Genomic DNA, 21,380 nt, shown 5'->3' on the forward strand with positions numbered 1-21,380 from the left:
TAAAAYGGCCCCATGACAAAGTGCTGAGAAAGTTCTACGAAAACAGAAAGTCTCTTTGAAAGCGACAAATAGTGTTAYTCGGAAATGTATTAAGTACCGATTCTAAACCACTTCTAACGGTGTCAGTGGTTCTTGTGTACATTTGATTTGAAGTATAAAAACTATCAATTAGATAGATTTTAAACCAGAGCAGAGTTAAACTTTAATACTGATACTCAAAAATACCCATCAAATGGTGACCGTCTTCAGTAAGACTCCTCAAATCAGCAACATGAACATAGTTTGACGTACAGCCTCTCAGAAGCTGAACTTAGGCTCAGCAACAGGGAATTACAAGCCCAGTTCCATCCACTGTCCAAAGTTAGCAAAAGTCTTCATCAGGCCTAAAATGTTTTGGATCATATTTTACATGCAGAATGTATTCCTAGTAAAATTTTACTTATTTCAAGTTTATGCAGCAAATTGCTTTGGAAGACAATTTCTTTAAGTTCTGAGAAGCTTAACAACTTATACACTTCTTCTGAAAGGTCAGTTTAAATATATAATCATTACTAAACTATAGCATTAGTTGCTTCAGGGGAAGATATCTGGTTTATATTTAGCCTTTGTCATCAGTGTCCATTTTTAATACTACACCTCTTGGTTTTTGTTGCTGCAGAACAGCTGTATTTTCTTTTCTTCAAATAGCTATTTGCAGTTAAAAAGCCTTAAGGATATTTCCCTATTTCCACACAGCATTGTGTGTCATCTATCCACTCCATGTTAGTATAATCTATACCACAAAAAAATATTTCCTTCATATTTAATGAACTTTCAAAGGAAATGCTTTCATTCCAAGAAAAACACTGTTGAACACAGAGGGAGTACATTAATTTAAGCACTTTTTGATACTATTTTTACATTAAAATATGGATACTGATAAGTATAAATGTATTGATACCACCTAAGAGRTAAGACAACAGAGAACAAGCCCAAAGCAACAGAACAAGACTATTTCAGTTAGTTACAATAGACAAGGATGCTATGCTTACTACTTAAGGTGTTTCATTAATAAACTCTTATATTTTCATATCTGTTTTGATCTTAACAGACGTTCTTTTGCATAAGGAAACCATTTGATACACTACCAACAAATTCCATTTGGATCTAAATGTTTCAGCTGAAGATTCAGGCTAGGCAGCCAAAATGCTTGGTAAGAAGCATAAGGAACAGACAACGCGTCAGCTAGAAGCTTCCTTTAAAGCAACTGCATTAGACAAAACATAGCATCCATCTGTAGCAATGCCATACTCCTCTAATGGCTTGGCTGCTCCCAGAGCACAGCGAGTTTGGCATTGAGCTCAGTCTGGGATTCTCCAAGCTAACTAAGTAATTGGTGATTTAATAGGTAGCAGCCACCTCTCTGAATTACACAAAAGCCTGAGACTTAAACCATTATCTTTTGGTTGAGACGTAAAAAATTACGCTCATTAAAAATTCCATGGCATTCATTTATTTACTTGCTTAATCGTGCTAATCCTGGATTCCCAGCCAAATTCTAAATCCGGTAATTATATTCTGCTTACTAAAATTGTCTCTGGAATTTCAACTGGACAGGGTAGTTCAGATATTCATATACAGTAATAATCCTATTTACCACTTCAGATATAAAGGTAACCTGTGCTGCTCCAGAATCAGAGCACTATCCTCTATTTTCTGACCAACCATCACAATGATATTATATGCACAYAAAATCCTACTATATTGTAGTATTAACTGGCTACATTTCTCTATTCAGTGAAGCAGTCTTTTCATATCACCCTCTAATTGAAGCTGRTAACATTGGGAACACTTTAATGGTTACATTACTGGTACACTAGAGAAGGAAAGTCAAATGGACTACTGATCAAATTCTGGCTACTTGATATTTAAATTGAATGAAATAAAACAYTGAATATCAACATTAATTTTGAATAACTTTTTTTTTTACATTATCTCACTATGAATTATCTAAAGCAGAAGTGACTAAGCTTCTTTCTCCTATAAGCCACATACCAAATGTAAGGTCATTAAGGTTTGATGTAAGATCAAACTTTTTTCATAGCTATGTGTAGGGCAGAGAACCAATAACAACYACTGATGCATAAGAAAAAGAAGAAGGAAAAAAATATGCACCAGGAAAGGGAAAATGAGTTATCTACAGACTACACAAAGAAAAGGGAATTGCACAGTGGCCCTAAAATCAGAGATGAAGAACCACCATGGGACTCTGGCTGGGAGAGGATAGGAAAAAAGTGCACTGTATGCCTAACCGAGGGAAAGAATATGAACCTATGCACAGGAGTATATACACAACAATCTCTGATGGAGAGATAACAGAACATGCATTGTAAGGACAGTGTCCTAAAAATGAAAGGTACCAGAACAGTACTTTAGCTAAGAAACACAAGTGTCACAGATTCAAAAATCTAGCRTATCTTTTTGAGGCTTAAAGATTCTGTTTGGTTATAAACATGAAGCACATGTTTCTCTAGGAATAATGATCYCAGTGAAGACCATGAGAACCCTGAAGTACTGAACTACTGATGAAACTAGCTCCAGCATGTTTTAAGAAAAGAGTCTGTTCACCACAAATCACTTAAAAAAATAAATATGTGCAGGTTTATGGTAAGAGATTATGTTCTCTCTCAAGAGGACAAGCAGAGTCCAATTTCAGCCAGAGTGATGACAGAAGAAGATCACATCTTATACTAGCATTTACCAGCTGCAGTACCCACTAAACAGACACACACATGGATTCCTAATTATTTTTTGTGACCTACACAACAAACATTCTCTTCTTTTAGCCAAAGATCACATACTAAAACTGCCATGGTGTTCATGTAGTTGGGCACTTAACATAGACATCTTGATTAGATCTTGCAACATCAGAATTTAGTTTTATAATCTCATAATAATATATGCTAATRTATGTCCTTGTTTACACACAGACACACACATGCACATACATATTTCGGCAGTCAGTATTCACTAAGTAAAAATAGTTTGTTTTGCAAAGGTTGAACATAAGTAACAAAGTAAAAGCAGTCCTTTATGATGCCCCAATTGTAAATCTGGATGATGTTTCACTTGGACTTTAAGAACAAAGCAAATTACACTTTAATTATGGTCTGGAGCAAAATAACATTGAAAACACAGTCAATCAAAAGTACAAGGTTAGACACTTTCTGTTAATTTGCTCTTCTCAGTGGAAGTTGCAATGAGACACTGCATTCCAGTATTTTAAAATTATTTACATAGCTTTTTTGAAATTGGACTCCTTACTAACATGTACTGCTTTGCTRTTTGCCTAACAAACAGTTAAGTGCTTCAAGTTTCACTGAATTTAGCAGTATATCTGGCTACCTGAGCATTCAAATACAGAGAGCATTTGCTAGATAGCTATGCTAAATTCAGCATTCAAGCAATCATATTCCATTATAGAAACATTTGCTGAAAGATACACCTTCTCCTAATATACAGTCTATGGTATTGCCAGGGAATTGTAAATGCAGGCATAAGAAAGGGAAAAGCTCCAGCYTGAAAAAGTTAAATTACATAAGAGTGCCTCAGTAGTTCTTTATATGATATATGGGGGCAAGGTAGAAGACAAAAAATCCAGTATTTGTGGAACAAACTTTTTCTCCATACTTTGTAAACTAAGAAATACAAACATCATAGCATGTGGCACAAAGAAAGTTGGCAAACTGAAATAAGGAAATTGAGAAAAGTGGCCTCAATGAGGGATGAAGTGGTGATATCAAGTCTGGATTGTGGTAACAAAACGCTTTATTATTTTAAAGACAAGGAATTGTTTAGATTTGATAGTGAGGTGTGTTGTCTTGGCAAAGTTTAGAAAAGTCACTAAGTGCTGAAAAACAATGATATGAAAAATTAAAGGAAAAAAAAAATCAAAAACCCCGAAGAGTAAAACCAAAAGGCTAAAATTTGCATACTTGTAAGAGGCAAAATATACTGAACTCAAACACTTTGCTTGTAAGAGAACTTCTGAAACACCTCTTTCTTAAAGAAAGGTGAGAAAGAGCATGAGATTAACATATACACTCCTGTCTCAAAAGGCTGGGCAGGTTTCTGTGAGAAAATCAGTATTTGTCACTTTAAAAATTGACAGTGCAAGCGGTTCAAAAACTTTCCCATTGCTTACCTCATTGCAATGCTGTAGGACTCTGGATGAATACAAGTTTGGTCCAAAGGATTGGGCTGTTGTGAGGCACCTGATGTCAGCTTGCTCCTCTTTTTACCCTGGTTCTCCTTGGCGACTTGTGCACCTGCTTTATTCAAAAGTGCATGACTTTCAAGTTCAATTTTCTTACTACTGTCAGAAATAAAAAATGGACGTTATTCATGCTGAACAAAATTATAGCACAGTGCCAATACACTAACATTAAAGCAAAACATTTCCTGAAAATAGGAAAGTGATAATGCTGCCAGTCGGTTTAAAATGCCTGACTACACAAACTACTGTTTAGTACCTAATCAAGATAGCATCTTCTGTCTCTAAAATGGRGACAACAGTATTTATCTAGTTCATAAATATCTTGTGAAGACATTTTCATTTGTAATTGAACTGTCAGTTCACAGACTGCATTATTAAGAAGAGGACTACAGTCTGAAGAGTTTATAAACAAAACATTATAGGGTAAGCAAACTATGTCTCAAGAACATATACAGAACAAGGAAAGTCTGGTTGCTTAAATATCACAGGTTCTTAAATTACATTACTTTGACTTTCTACACTTCACTTTCTATACTGAAAGTCAAATGTCTGAAGAATTTTGCTCAAATAAGGATCTGGTAAAAACATCCAAAATTCAAATCGAAAAGATTTAGATCAAGAATTGTTTAGAACAGTAAAAAACTAAAGGTCAAATTTATCACTATTCCAAATTTTATAAACCGTTCTTGCAGAGTATCTTAGTACAGCTTTCCTTAAATTTTCTGAATACATTTCTAGCTCTCAATAAGTTAGCTCCAGTTAGAGGTTGAGTAGGGCTTTCTTTTTTTCCCTTCTGTTGCCAAAGAGAAGGCTCCAAAATCACCAAGAGATCAAYGGACATATTGCTCAAAAGGAATATACCTCAACGAGAATGATATAACAAAAGATGCGAGAGAAAAAGAGACCTATCTTTGTGCAAGTAGCACGTTTACAACACGTGTGCNAAAAAAAAAAAAAAAAAAAGTTCACAGTACAGTAAAGGCATCAAATGACCACTACTGGTAAAGGCTCTTTGATCTCCTCTTTTTTCGTTTGTTTCTGTTTCCTAAATCACAAATGTTTCCTGCTTTTGCAGAACAAAACAAAATGTACCAAAAGACTCGGAACTAGCACTCACACTTAGGGCTCTATCCATGCATGGAATGTAGACAGAAATGCAGACATATAAATTTCTCTTCCCATATCAGTATTTTAAATAACCACTAAGTATTTGTTAACTTCCAAACACAAAGCACAAAAACAAATTCRCACAGTACTCTATAGCCAACAACATGATTAGAGAGGACAAAAATTAAATCTTCCTAAGATCTATTTCAAAATGTTTCTTTCTGCCCCCTTGGGCCACAAGAAATGTTGTGGAGGCAATGGCATTAGAGCTTTATTTTGGCCTCAAAATCTCAGGCTGTAGCAGATTTTTCAAGTTATACTGTGTTCTCAAGTTTTATGGTATCTGACTAACATCAGATGTGCGCTCCAGCAAGGGCCGGGAGGGGGAAGTGTTCTTAAACATTTCACCAGTTAATTTCTGGAATAGAAAATGGTACTGCATTCTTAAACATTTCACCAGTGAACTTTTTTTTTGGGGGGGGGGAGGAGGAAAAAAAAGACAAGAAAGAAAATGGTACACTGGTCTTAAACATCTTGCCAGTGAACTTTTTTCTTTTATTTTGGGGGTGTGTGTGTGTGTGTGTGTGTGTGTGTGTGTGTGTGTGTGTGTGTCAGCCTCCTCTTCCTGTGTTTGTGTTGCAACATCCACTAAGAGATCTATACAACGTAAGACCTTTCTATCATCTATAGCCTTGAAAACAGTTTCGTTGGCCTTCAGGTGATTACAGTGTGCACCATTTGGCCTGCAGCATGGGCCTTCCTGCCAGATGGGCAACCGATCTGTATACCTTCCACCTGGGCAGTGAGCCAATCTTAAATGTGCCTACCTCCTGCCTGGAAGTTACGCATGTGCTGTTTGGCCAGCAGCAACTGGGAATACAGCACTGCTTCTGCAACTTGTGTTGGCTAAAAAATAGCATGTGCTTCCCAAGAAAACATTTTTTGAGACGAGTCAGCAGCAAAAGGGTGGGGATGGTGCTACCACTGTGCCCTTTCTTAGTTATTTATACTAAAAGGAGAAATAGGAAAGATGGGAGAAAAGATATTACTCTAGAAAGTAGGGGATGTTTAGTGTGGGAGAAAAAGCATTTCAGAGGAGGAGCAAAGCAGAAGGGATTGTTGCAAGAAGGAAAGATTTGGGTACAGAACAGGAAATAAGATAATAGGGAAAAGGAGAAACCAGTGTCGACAAACACGAGTTGGTAAAGARATTCTTACACATTTGAGATAGACTGCAATCACATTGCACTTACAAGGCACAGGAGTGTAACACACAGACAGAGCTTAACCCACCAGTTTAATCAACCTTGTCTCTCCTAGTAATGGAATTGAAACTCTCTGAAAATCCACATGAATTTACTACCATTATGTTCTGTAGAGTATCCAACTTCACCACATTAAAATGAATTTACAAATTACTAAATTATGCCTGAAACACACGTCTCTGAGGTTTTAATATCTCACAGATAACCATACACTGCCACAGGCCAAATTTCTTCTACTGGTTCAGTGGCAGATTATATAATTAAATTACATACTTACAGAAGCCCTGACTTAGGGTCCTGGGTTAATAAATCACAATGACTCACAGAAACAGCTACRTTCAACCACTGACTTGAGTAAGTTAACTTGTTAAGATACCGTCTTTTGGAGGCCAAAGGCCTAGGATTCCCCAAGTCTCAGACCTGAGGAGCGACAAAATGGAAGAGGAAGAAACCTTCTCACCTCTCTTTGGATAATTTTTTCAAGATAGCTAATATCTCCATTACCTGCAGAAGGTCTTTATATATTCTTGATTGAATCTGATGAAGCCAGCACACTGTTGGAAGGATTTAGGACCCAGACCTTTAACTTCCTTGAGCTGTTCTCGATTTATAAACGGTCCATTCTTCTCTCGCCATTCAATGATATTTTTAGCCCTGTTAGCATTCAAACCTGCAATATGCCTGAGAGAAAAGTTCATAGAATGCATTTATTACCATTGAACAGTGATTAATACAAGCTCCTATGCATTACAAGGATATACATTACTGTAGAAAATCTAGTTTTCAAAACCTCCAAAACTTAAAAATAKCTAAGAATTTTACAAATAAACTCCCAGACCAAAGGCTATAATCTGAAAAAGAATCTCTTCTCTTAATTCTATGGAAGGAATCCACTGAAGTCAACAAAACTTAGTACTGCAATAAGGTTCTGCACATAACTAACTGGTAAGCCAGGGACATGTAATTTATGATCTGTGGGCTACTCTTATAATGCCAATTCAAGTCGTCATGTCTTATGGCCTGCCCCTGGCTGCCCTCTTCAGSAAACAATGTGGGAGGAGGGTTCAGGACAGATAAATCCCCATTTCAGCTATTATCTTCTCAATGATACTAACACCTTGACTCAATTCAAAGGCCTGGTGTATGCAATGCAGAAGGAGGTGGCTGGGAGCAGCTTGCCTTCCTCACACAATTTATAGATCCACACAGCTTGTTCCTCTTCGTTCAGCTGYTCTTGAGATAAAAGAGCAGCTGGTAACAGATTGCATGAGTTGTTCTTAGGGCAACTCAGATCTGGCAAGGAACTTACCTGCAAAGTGCAACTGCAGCAAGCCAAGTTCTTTCAGGAAACAGTGGGTTTCCTGTATATTTTCTGTATGTACACACACTGAAAGTTGTGCTCATGTGGAATAGGTTAATCACAGAGAGAGGGAAAGGGGCTGTGGTGGGCAGTTAGTCCTGGCAGTAGAGAAGGCAACATCACCCATCTGGCTTTAAATACCAGATGCCATTGCTTTAAATCAATGGCAGCAGAGACCTGTTTATCAAATGACACTGACTGATTCTAGAAAAAGAGTACCTGCAAACCTAGCAACAATAGGCAAAATCAGGACTGAGAGGAGAAAAAGAAGAAAAAAGTTATTCTTGTCCTCAAGTTAAAAATTATCCATAGATGCTGAAACATCAGAACTGTAACAGACACACACATATTTAACCACCACCAAGATACTAATCATTATGAATGAAAGTTTTTCCAAAACTTGCTTAGAAAGGCTATGAAATCTAGCTTTTTCACCCTGACAAATGAGCAGAACACTGAGTTTCACAGAGTTTTCCACTGATCTTCACAAGTCTTTCAAGCAGAATACTCAGTATCAGTAACGCAGGTGCTGTAATGTTACTATCCCTTCCAAGTGTAAGATGTGGCAAATGCGGCAATGAGTGTATTCGATGCCTTAGAATGCACAAGCAGAGCCTTGCTTGTAGTACACTTTTGCTAGGGTGATAATTTCGTACACTATACCTCTGAGAACAATTTAGAGCATATCAATACAGTACAGCAGAATCAAATTGTTAAGGAGCAAATCAGTTTCAGAGCTTGAAACAGCACGAGCATATGGACATCATACTATGGGAAGGTTAATTATCCCAGACAAAGTATTCTGCCAACTTGTATTGACACGTGTATTGGTTACAATACTTTTAGGCTTCAAGTCGGTGCAGTGTCACTCTGTATGGCTGGGCAGTTCTGTGGAGACACAGCAGCACCCCAGCCTGGGGCCCTCTGCTGAACTGTGCAGTATACATACACTCTTCAGAAAACCAACAGTGCTCATGCTGCACTTGCTCAGGTAGAATCTGCTACAGAATGAAAACGTCCTGTGAAATGCAGCTCAGCCTCATTTATCAATAGGTWCTGTGGGACAAAGAATGCTTTTGCTTTCTTTCTAACAGCTGATCTAAATCTGGAGGAAGGGAAAACAGAAAGTAATTCAGAAGTCAGACTAAGACTAAGACACACAGAAAACATGGAAGAGAAAGCAAACAAGGAGAATAGAAAGAGATCTTCAAAGATACATGGAAAGAAGACATTTTCAGGGATGAAAATAAGAGGTTAAAAAAAAGACAGAGTTATTAAGAATACATACTTAATTGTTATACCCATTATAATTGCCACTACTAGGATTATGGATGTTCTTTTTCTCCCTCTCCTACTAAAGAGGATGACAGCAAAAATTTGCTCTTCTAAGACTCTGTTAAGCTAAATGATCCTGAATTCTACATACTCAGGAGTGAAAGAGCCTAAATTCTAACTCAAAAAAAAAAAAAAAAAAACAAAAAAAAAAAAAAAAAAAAAAAAAAAAAAAAAAAAAAAAAAAAAAAAAAAAACTCCAAAATTTCAAAGCAAACATGGCATAAATAAATACTGCAGAAAAAATTCTATAGAAAAAAGGACATATTTTTCAGAAATTTTCCCTTAAATCTTTCCTTTTCTCCTTCCCTCACCAAATTTTTACAACCTGTTCCACTTAATAGTGCCCATAAAATTACCTGCTAAGAGACAGAACATACATTTGAAAATCCCTTTCTTACTGCAGAAGTACAAATTAATTACATCATATTTTTCTAAATTGCAATGTTGTTTTATAATTTTTAAATATTTGTTTTTCTCTGAAGAATAGTTCCACCCYGGAGAACTACATGTACCCTTAAAATGACTCTTAATGATCCAGTGAAATACTGTCTTAATGTGTTTTTTTCATGTAATTGGAAGTTTAACACAAGAGCCATTTGCTCTAGCTGAGTTTCAGTTAGATGGCAGACTAAACAGAGACTCTGTGATCCAGAGCCATGTAATTACTGGAATAGGAAAATGTTTGACTCACCTTAATAGTATTTCTGAGCAGATGTTAATATCAACTCCCACAAAGCTGACACACTCTTCAACCACACTGTCCAGAGTTGCTTTGAGCAAAGTCTGTGACACATCATGCTGAGAAACAAAAATGGAGATATTAGGTTACTGAAATACTGGAATATACATAAATAAGAACTACAAATAATAGGAATGTTAACAATGTGCAAGTACTTCTCAATACATGAAATAGTAGAACAACCTTCTGTGAGGGTACCAGTTAAGAATATAATCTGCAGAAGCTTTTTGAAAAGAACTCCGGTAGCTCTTTGCAACACCTCTGTCATAATGCCAATCCCTAGAATAAGTGAGTCTTCATATGAGGCTATGCTGTTTAATAATCATCTTCCTGCACCATGCAAAAACAAACACTACATTGTACAAATAATGCTTACTTAGAAGGAGTAGTTATTCTTTTCATCCACAATGTCTTTAATCTGACACAGTTACTTCCTTATAATCTCAGTTTATGTTATTTTAAAAGTAATATTTTCAAAATACTTAGTGAAAAGACGATCTTAATTCTGTCATATCTGTACACACAAATCCTTGCAAAAAATTGATCTGTACGAGCATTACACTATAGTACAGTTAGTATTTACTAAAAAAACCAGATATTGCATGAGGTGTACAATATATAGGGTAAATAGCCCTGTAACAACAAAATGTTTCAGATTTTGAACATATTTTTGGGAAGACTGGCAAGTCTTCAACTGATGCGCCACTAATGGAAATTCTTCCAGTTTTCCCATTATCACTCATAGTGTTTCCCTTTACTTCTTCTAAGAGATAATCAGTCACATTTGTCACAGGTAACAGTTCTGAAGCACTACCATTTCTTTCCCTTTACAAGGTAGGTATTCTTCAATCCAAAACATGAAGTTCCCCACACAGGCTCATGAGTGCTTAGAAGCCTGACCTGGAGCGAGATGCCTCTCTAAATGCAGGAGCTAATTCAATCACTATGTTGGCTTAGCTTCAGGGCTCTTGTACGTCACTCATGTAAATCTGGGTTGATCTGTTGTGGTTTTGCGATGCATTCATTTAGGACGTCAAGCTGGATTCAAGCCAAGACACTGAACATTTTATCCACTACTTTGTTTTATCTTCTAAGCCAGTCAGATCTTTTAAAGTTTTCATAATTAAATTTAACATGCCAACAACATCAACCTCCATCTACTCATATTTGTACTTCACTAAATAGTGGTTAATATTTGAAATGATCCTAAATCTTATACCTATGTATATCATAGCTCGCTCATTTCAACTAATCCTAATGTGATATATTTTCATTGTGACATACATAAAGTGACTTAAAACTACTGAGTGCAACTTTCACCCACATTATTTCTCCCTACACGAAAGTTCAAATGCAAAAAGCCACACATATACATAAATACTTGCATCTGCACATGTTTTTGGCCTCACAAATACAAAGCTTACTAGTTATCTTTGCACATCAAACGTCAGTTTCTACTAATGTGCTGCTAGTATAGCACACTAGTACAACAATGTGTAGAAACAATGTTTTTTTTTCTGAAAAAGAGATATAAATTAAAAAAACACACCCTAAGAAAACTCTCTTCATCTTTCTATTTTTCTGAACTTGCTAAAAATGCAGCTCCTTTTAGTAAGGCTTTTTCAACATAGTCCCTCCTTCCACCATCAGCTGAATATGTACTAGAATTGGAGGCTTCCTTGCCAACTCTCTCACACACACACGAATCCAAGGATGCATTTATCTAAAGGAGTACAGGAACCAGAATAAGATATGAAAAGCATTCAGAAACAACACCCAAATTCTCTTCTTTGCCAAGCATAGCTGCCAAGTGCTGTGATAGATTTTCCACATGAACAACAAATTAAAAATTAAATATTTACTGAACAATCTTTTCTCTTAATGATGGGGGAAGGCAAAAGGAGGGAAAAAATGCAGGATATTCAAAACTTCCTTTGCTTTTGGGAAAGGCTATTGACTCCAAGGCACTTGGAGGATGATTATCATGTAGTTTAAGAAATTGCATTAACCAAGAACTGTAACAGTTGTTGACCACCTCTAAAGACTTTGGTCTAAAATAACTACTCTGAATATAAAGCAGGAAGTCTGTGGCAAAAGAYTGGAGTAGAATCTGGTTTCCCTAGGTTTCAGTCCCATTCCTTAAGCGGCAGATCATTCTCAGAAGGAATAGCGAGCAGTCACRTGACTCAAGACCGAGACGTTCATCACTGTCTCTGCAATGCCCAACAGAACAGGCCATAGCAGAGAAGGCAGCAAACCCATAGATTTGGCCTAATCTTCCTAAGCAGCTATTTGGATGCAGGAGTTCTAGCTCTGCTGAAAGTGAATGCAGCAAATTAGTTAATTATATCCCAAGTAAAACTGGGGAAGGATGTATAAAATCATGATCAAAAGCAAGAAGCATCCTGAAATACCGATAGAAGAAAGAAAATCTGTGCTCACAGCTCCTGAGCTTGAAATGTGAAGTTAGCACTTATCTGAAGTTTTAAGTTCATAGATAGAGTAGTTTGTGTAAATCTGGGGTGACAGAATACACACAATTTGGAGGAAAAAAGTGATATTCAACTGTTTATTTCTCTTGCCAGGAACATCTGCCCTTGAAAAGGRATTCTCAAGACTCTCGAAAAAGGTTTGCATCTTTTAATTTTATTGCTGCTTGACAACCACCATTAAAAACAAGAAACAGAACAAGACATGCACAAGTTCTTCTTTAATACTCCAACACATAATAGTTGTACCACTTTGAACAACCACCACAGCATGCATGTGAATGTATGGATGAAGAAAAAGTGAAAAGGTACATGTGATAGATCAAGATACCATTCCTAAGGTACACTCAGATAGTGAATGATGTTAAATTACAAATGTCAAGAAACTTTACAGTCTGTAAAAAAAGCTTTACAAATCTGCCTCTCAAGATGCAGCTTCCTTTCCAGCACAGCTTCCTTTCACTACAATGGAGAATTTTCTAAACTCCTCTGCAAACTGATACACAGCACACACAATTTACTTTCTAAATGTAGTTAATTAAAACGACCACTTTACTATCCAAATATCACTGTAGAGACTTCCTACTGCTAACAAGTTACTCTTCAAAAAGATTTAAAGGGAAGTGTATTTTCAAGTCTGCCAAAAATTTTTTTTTTTATCAGCAGTTAGATATTATATCCTTTTATGTACTATTTATCTCTGGAGTGATGTCATCAAATTATTCAGACTGTCAGCACTACACATACTCCATGCCCTTCACTGGCTACAACAGGTCTGCAAAGAGAGCGACTCCTTCCAGCTTTTGCTTGAAGTGTATCAGAATAAAAGTTGCACAAGATAAAGCCCAAGTCCGAAATGCAAGACTACTTTCAAAGCACGCCTGTGCAGAATGGTATGCTCTGATAAGCCCCCCACCCTCCAATGTGGCAAAACCTTGTAGCAGCTGACTCTCAGCAATCCTTCTAAATAGAAGATTTGCATATACAGTGCTGGGTCTGAACAAATCCTTATGCATGAGGATAAGTCCCCTAAAACTGTAAGTATATATTGCTTTATTTTCTATATATAATATTTATTTATTTATTAACTGTGAAGTCTTTACCTGTGGAACAAATACTGCAACCTCCTCCAACAACTCCCTTTAGAAAGCCATAAAATATTAGCTCCCTCAACCAGCTGAAACATCCGTACCAGGAGCTTATTCTTAGTGGAGCACACAGCACAACAGGCAGCCCAGACAGCTAGGCCTAACAAGTAGGAGCATGTCCTTTGGTGTGAATTTCAAACATCAGCTTATGTCTACCCAGCTGGATAAATTGCTGAGGTCTTACTAAAAAGCATACTCAAAAATCACTTTCATTAAAACATTCAATGCTAGATTAGTAGATCTAAAAAGCAGAAGGTACCACTAAAATCATCCAAGACAAATTCCTTGCATAATGTCTTCCAAGAAATGAAAAGCTTTATTGCTGCCAATCTATTTAAACTATGGCCAGCAGAAATAAGGGACCTGCCCTAAATTGCATGGTGTCAGGTGCAAAGTTGGGAACTTCCCTTTTTCATCACTGAAGCAAACAAGGCCAACCTGCTTCACGGATAGCATTTGGAAGTACTTAGACAGCTTAGACAGTCAACTATTTGTTTTGCTTTTTATGGTAGAACTACAGAAGGTACCCTGAGAAATATCAGGCACAGTAATCATATTTTAGTATTTGTTTTTTAAGATATTGCCAGGGAGCAAGATTCATAAAATAAATTGCTTGACTAATTGAAACTGCTAAAGTAAATAATTGTAATTGACTAATAAATGAAATTCTAATATTATATTTTCCTAATGTTTTATAGAGAATATCTCAAAAGCAACTTATGTTCATAAACCTGGAAAAAAAAAGTTAAGGACTGCTTGTTTAAATTGCTGGTCATGACTACTGCCTAAAATTAGCCCACAGCAAATTTGTTAAAATCACCAGAAATAATATTATATTGCATACTTTAAATCACCATTCTGCAAGCAGATACTAAAATCAATATACCTTCATTTCATATACTTTCTTAGTAACAACACTGAACATTTAACTTAAAGGAAAAACAAAAAAAAAAAAAAAAAAAAAAAAAAAAAAAAAAAAAAAAAAAAAAAAAAAAAAAAAAAAAAAAAAAAAAAAAAAAAAAACACATAAAACCTGACTATTATGTACATAATAGTTTTGCAGTTGAAAGCAATTTTTCAGTTGCAAAAACCTGTTGATGTATACAAAAAGAAGATAGTAATTCAGGTAGCCTCAGCTGAGTTGTTTCTAGAAGTGTCAGTAGAGACCCTGTAAAAATATCCATTATTAGCATCACAAATACATAAAGTCAAAGAACGTACGCATGAAGCGCAGAGGTTTTACTTAGTCAACCTGTAAGAGGCTGGATGGTGGACCAGGAACCTCATTTGACCAAACACACACGACATCAGATTATCAGTACTGAACTACAATAATCCCAACCTGCAGTTTTTACAAGGAAGTAAATTACAGCTCTAAACTTTTTACTTTTAGCAACCTGATACTAAAACAATACGTATAACTACAAAGTATAATTTCAGAAAAGATGGTATGATTGTTCGTCTCTGTGAAAGATAGTCAAAAGTTTAAAATTCTACTGCAACACAAACATGTACAACATTTTTTTTAAATACTTACATTTACAAACATTAGTAGAAATCAACAAGATCAGCCCATGCACTGTTACTTTAYAACACCCAAGAGTCAAGCAAAGCACCTTACAACACAGTTGAAAAGAAATTATTTGTACCCTGAGGAGCTTACAAACTTAGTACAGACATGATCTAATGAGGTTATTAACAAAATGGTAGGGAGGGGAAGAAGGAGATTTCTCCAGCCTGTGCAGCAAATTTCAGGCTCTGGACTCAGTCCTGGAATAGCAATAGTGTAACAAGATCAACATTAATCCTAAGTAAGATTGAGCTGTATGTCAGGCAGGAATCTATTTTGTTTCTTGATCAAGTTAGATACTTCACTTGTCCTTTGAATCCAAAAGTCAACCTCCAATGAGGTAAACAGTAAAAGCAGCTTATTTTTTCTGTCTTCAAGTAAGTCCTGAAACACTTCTAACAGCTCATAAAACGTTGTTTTGCTGGTACCTACCCTTAACTCCTTTGTCCATGAATTTTAATACTGGCATGTGAGACTAGCCAATATGCCCCTTGAAAAATTACTTTTCTAAACAAATAAACAAGCAAGCAARCAAACAAAAACTTTGCTGCTTGAAAAACATTTACCTATTGAGAAAATAGGTATGACAACACATCCTAAGCAGCTCAAAATTCTTAAGAGTTCAAAATTTTATCATTTTACAGTAAGGTAAGCCATGGAAACATACTTGGTTTTAAAATTTATAAAACGGGAAAAGAAGTTCTCTCTAGTGTTGTGGCCTACATACAATCAGCTGCATTTCAAATGTTTCTGAAACCACAAAAGCAAAATGCATTCAAGACAAGTAGTCCTCAGGTACACCAAGACTAATGCAGTACACAATAGTCCAAAGATTAGCACCCTTTCATGCAGAATTAGAAAAAAAAATAGTAAAAAATACACATTATATGTAAGGTAGAAATGCTGGAAATGTCACGCTGGGGGGTTTTAATCTCTAGCGTCCTCTGGAAAATCCCTTTCAGTTAGGTTCTGAGAAAACAAAATTGTCCCTCTGATGTTTCATAAAAAGAACTAACTTGAAGAATTTCTTTTGAAGAATGTTTGTGGTTTGCTGTTATCTTACATACTTAACTCTGACTCATTTCTTGTCTTTGAAAACACAAATTCTGTTTATTTTTAACAGCATATTATTATCACTGAAATACCCCAAGAGAGACAAATGGATTAATRTTTTCAAAGAATATGATAAAACAAAACCTGTCAGTTCTGACATTAAAAAAAAGAAAAAAAAATACACATCRCTTAGATGCTTCAAGTTAGTTGCAAGTTGCTGGAATTCATCTTATATTTACTTATGCTTGTGTCCTAACAGAAGCAATAATATTGCCAAGCTTGTTACATGAATTTAATCCAATTACTAATGTATCTGATTCRTAAAGCTTTCTTCACTTCAATACGATCAACTAGCAGCAACTGACATGATGTATAAAAGTTTTTCCTCCTTCCAGGGCACCTATCATAGTGCTCCTCAACACATCCTGTTACTCTACTAAGGGGCAGCAATCTGATGTGCAACTACAATCAACAGCAGATTCCTGCAGATTTCAGTGGGACAAGAATCAGACACATTTTCTTTTTCCAATAAGCAGCTAAGGGTACCGTCCCAAACTACCAAATGGAAAGTCTGTATTTCAATTCCTCTCTAACACTGTATTTTAGGGATGTTAAAAATTTACAGTTATAGGGAATACTCTGCAATATTACAGAAAGATAAGTTCAGGAATACCAGCAGAGGAGTTTTGCAGACCATATGGCTATGGACTCGGCCAGGATTTTTCCACAAAGTGCTGAAGGATAAGATAGCAAAGATTTTATTTCGATAGAGGGAGAAGAAATAGTACAGCTTTAGAGGACAAGACAGAAGTCACGGAGCCCTGGTGAGTCTGGTCATACGTGGGACTGTTAATTCTCAAGGCAATGACCCTGCCACTGCARTAAAAGAGTAAGGAATAGCAACTACTGCACGTGGACTTCCACGGAGGCCTCTCGTGGAAGAAAGTGATCCCCCCAGGAGACATAAAGAGCTTGGTAAAAGCTTATATAAATACAGACTCCTGCCAGRTCCACTAAAGACATGTTCCTCTAACTCATCTCTAATAAAGAATGTGATACTTTAACGTAACTAAAATCAACAACAAAATGCAAATCAATTTATAATTATTTTCTGGAAAGGAATGGTTTGCACAGTTGATATATAGTCTGTTTTATCATATCCTAGATTTCTGATATTCATTGGCTTTCTCAGGCTTAGTATACAAATATACTTAGCAACTGTTTTACCAGACTATCAATATATTACTTCGGTCATACCAGCAATGCACTGAGAATATATTTAATACAATTACACATTCATGGCTTCATTAGAAAAAATATATATGTCAAACAATGTCATTCAGTATTTTTTTGATCCCACAGCAACAGAATTAACCATGATCTGAGTAAGTCAAGAGGAAAAAATATTTTTATTCAATGTGACAACAACTCCAGAAACACTTGGTAAAAAGAGTGTTTCAGTAATTTGACTGCCCCACACACCTCTCTCTCTCTCCCCCCCTCCTCTTTTTTTGATTAAAATATAGTTTCAAATCCTACTGTTTAATCCTCTACCTCCCTTCTATTCGGCTCCACCTTTGCTCTAATCATGCACTCCTCCCCTCTTCATCCTCAACCTTGTCCACGGTATAGCTAAAGGCAAATAAAAGTTAGGAATGAAATGAAATGCACGATTGTCTTCCACAGAAAAGACTGCCAAACTCAAATAAAGCAAGCTTATTTTCTCTGCTTGCTAGAAAGCATACACTTCATTTTGATTGACATATGGCACCTCAAAGAAGTCATCCAGGGTAGTGTATATTGAATGACCCATGAAAGACTGAAAGCTGACAGAAAACTGGGAAACATTTGAAAAAACAGAACAGTGTATTCAGAACCAGCGTCTGGATTCGACAAGTATAGTATATAAGTACCCCTTGTGTCATTCACATCTTTGATAACTGAAACCAATTTCAGCACCACCCGTTATGTATAAAAGCAAGCTGGTAAAAAAATCTCTCTGTGATGTAGCAGGTCTGTGCCTTTTCCTTTTAAAGTCTGTTTTGCACTAAGATTAGAAACTTTGCATTAAAATACATATTTAGTACTCTTCCTGTTAGGTATATAATAGTACAAGCAAAATGTTTGCACATTGAAAGTTGAAAAGGTGACAAGATCGAATAATAAACTAGCTACATTAACTTTTCAGCACTAAAAGTTTAAGTTCCCAGTGACAATTTTTAAAGTAAGCATGAGCAGCAAAACTTCCCTCATTCTCAAAAACAGACACTTCTACTCAAGTAATTAGCATAATAGAAAAGGTGAGAAACCAAAATGAATTAGTGGAAGGGCATAAATAAGAATAGTGCCTGTCAACATTGCACCTGCAGATATAGTTGAGATTTGTTCCAATGTAATTATTCTTTTAACCAAACAAGATGTCAGCATATAGGAGGGAAAAGCACGATCAAGCAGCACTTATTTTCCCAGTATCCCTAACAAAGGCTGCAATTTTTGGCCTCTTAGCATAATCCTTACTTTTATTTAAGGCATGGAAATTCCTTCAAAAGGCTTCTTGCAAATGTTAAAAAATAGCATTTAAATTATTTGTAAATATACATAATGTCTATACTATATATATAAATTTTTGTAGTGTAACAAATTAAACAAACTTGCTTTGAACATAAAGTTCTCTTACGCCTTCTCTAGTGGAAGAGCTGGAGATGTAAATAAAAAATACATTAATATTTCTGATTTATGAAATTTAATGAAAACTTTAAGTATTGCCTATATTAACATGCTTATTTCAAATATATGTAATCTGATCACATGGATACATATTGCATCATTTCTACTAATTTGAAGAACTACCTGTATTTTCATTGCAAAGAAATTTTTAAAGGATCTATATCTTAAACAAAATATTTCAGCTATGATTGGGAAAACATAAAGAGAATTTTTCACACACTCCCCCCAAATGAAAGTTTGAGCTTTGAAAATTTAGAAACTCCTAAAACAATCATTTTAAAAATGGTTATCTTTACGCATTTTATTTATAAAAGCATTTAGTCCGAAAAGCGACTATATTGGATTAAGTCCTTTCTCAAGATTTTTGTTTTGTTTTATTTGCTAACTCTAAGGTAGAGTGAATACAGTTCTGTTTGCTTGCTCAATTATTTACAACTGCAGGCTGTGAGACTGGTACATGATTGAGCTGGAAGAGAATTAAAAACACTTACTATTTAGTAGCACTTATATCTGCCTTCTACCATTTGCAAAAATAGACACTTGGTAACCCAATTCATGGCAGAGTGGTGCCAGCTGGGGGCTGGAAAGTCTTCACCACTGAACTCTGGCCTAGGCCATTTCTACCCTAGAGAGAAGCAGACAGAGATCGACCAACAGAGACCAGATCAATGTATCATTTAATAGGGATAACTCATGTTTGACAGAAGCTTCTGGCAACATGCATGCAGCTTACTGCTGAACATGAACCGTACCAGTTATAAGGAAGGCAAAAGGTTGATTAAAAAATGAGAAAGTTTCAGGACACTCAACTGCTGGATTGAGTGAAGGTGGTGTGGCTTCTTAAAAACAGATTTCAAAAACTTAAGTGACCCTTTGTGCCAGGTGAGCAAGCTCTCTAGGTTACAGAATTCATTACACCAGAGTAAAGGTTAACAGAGTCACCGGAGCAGGCTGACCAAGTTCTTCAGCTACTTTAGAACAGCCATCTTCAACTAAAGGCCAGCAAGCCTGTTAGACGTTGGAGGATCTAACCACCATCCACCAGGCTCATGCCCAAAGCCATCAAYTCTACAGAGAAAAAGCAATGAGCACTGAAGAGGAAGAGTTATAGCAGCTAGTTTAGATTGGCAGGGGCAGATGAATGAAAGCGCACTCACACACGTGTCCCAGTCCAAARCTCTCCTACGTCACTAGTCTAAGGTGGTTGAAATGGAAATGGTGGTGAAGGGAAAAGCTGAGAAGGCGCAAAGCCATCCAAGGAGGAACCTCTCTTTGCTTTGCTGCTATATATCACATATATCAGTGATATATGATCTGTTATTCYTCTTCATGGTCATTATTATTGTCCTGAACCTGATTTTTGGTGTGATCATTGACACTTTTGCTGATTTAAGGAGTGAAAAACAGAAAAAAGAAGAAATTTTTAAAACTACTTGCTTTATTTGTGGTAAGTGTAGAAACATAAAGGAGTCACAGGAGTGATTCTGCTGAGCTAGCTGCAGACCTGCATACCCAAGAAATGTATGGCTTTAGGAAAGAGGAGTCTTGAATTATGTCTGTTCCTATCTTGCATTCCTCAACCAGTTGATCTTGGGGATCATATGTGTAGGAACTTGGCAGGGAAAAGAGAGGGGGACAATATACCATTTTTCTTCAAACCTTAGTTTCTGTTTCTCTTGTGTTTCAGAGAACAGGTTTATATTGGAGCACAAGAGATTTTATAAACAGATTCAGGTTTAGCTCGGTTGGTTAGAGTGTGGTGCTGCTAATGCCAAGGTTGTGGGTTCAGTCCCCGTATGGGCTACGCTGAGGGTTGGACTAGATGATTTCCAGAGGTCCCTTCCAACCTTACCATTCTATGATCTGACGGGACTACTCCCTCTGCTGTGAAGACATAGTTGTTTCTCTCGAGGGGCGAAGAGTGTATGTGGGCACATGTGCATGAAAGCATATGCAAGGAGGCAAAAGCTGTAAGGAATGAGGGAAATGAGCTACAACTTCAGAAATTATTCCTTATACCTATGCTTGTACACAAACTGGCAGAAGTATAAGGTAAACTACAGAGCAAAAAATGATGGCCAGTATTTGCACTGTAAAACTTCAAGCCAGGGCCTGCCAACATGTCCTAACATGCTCCCAGTCTTGTCCATTCAAAAGTAGTTTGTTCAAGAACACTGCTTTAGAATAACCACATTTAAAAGTAGTATTTCACTTTCTTTTAGAATAAAATGGGACCAGTGGCTGATATGAACCTCTTCCACTGAAGAATCAGAAATTTAGGAAGATGTAACAAAAACAACATTTGTGTAACTTCTCCCCTTCCAGTTCATTC

The 21,380-nt window shown here is 36.4% G+C and overlaps 1 protein-coding gene across 2 annotated transcripts in view; it reads right to left on the bottom strand.

Annotated features, from left to right (window-relative positions):
* The window catches only part of SRBD1 (S1 RNA binding domain 1), a 136,155-nt gene that overhangs the window by 11,479 nt on the left and 103,296 nt on the right, over nucleotides 1-21,380 (bottom strand). Inside the window, exons 18-20 of one of the 2 annotated variants that reach the window (XM_085315870.1) lie at nucleotides 10,014-10,120; nucleotides 7,132-7,308; nucleotides 4,184-4,351 (exon numbers count right to left, since the gene is read on the bottom strand). In XM_085315870.1, the coding sequence (XP_085171996.1) occupies nucleotides 4,184-4,351; nucleotides 7,132-7,308; nucleotides 10,014-10,120 (452 nt within the window). Of the gene's footprint in view, nucleotides 1-4,183; nucleotides 4,355-7,131; nucleotides 7,309-10,013; nucleotides 10,121-21,380 lie in introns of both variants that reach the window. The other variant, XM_085315869.1, reaches the window with a different exon arrangement.

The sequence above is a fragment of the Rhea americana genome, unplaced genomic scaffold, assembly GCF_003343005.1.
Source record: "Rhea americana isolate MKP2758 unplaced genomic scaffold, rheAme1 scaffold_44, whole genome shotgun sequence".
Taxonomy (NCBI): domain Eukaryota; kingdom Metazoa; phylum Chordata; class Aves; order Rheiformes; family Rheidae; genus Rhea; species Rhea americana.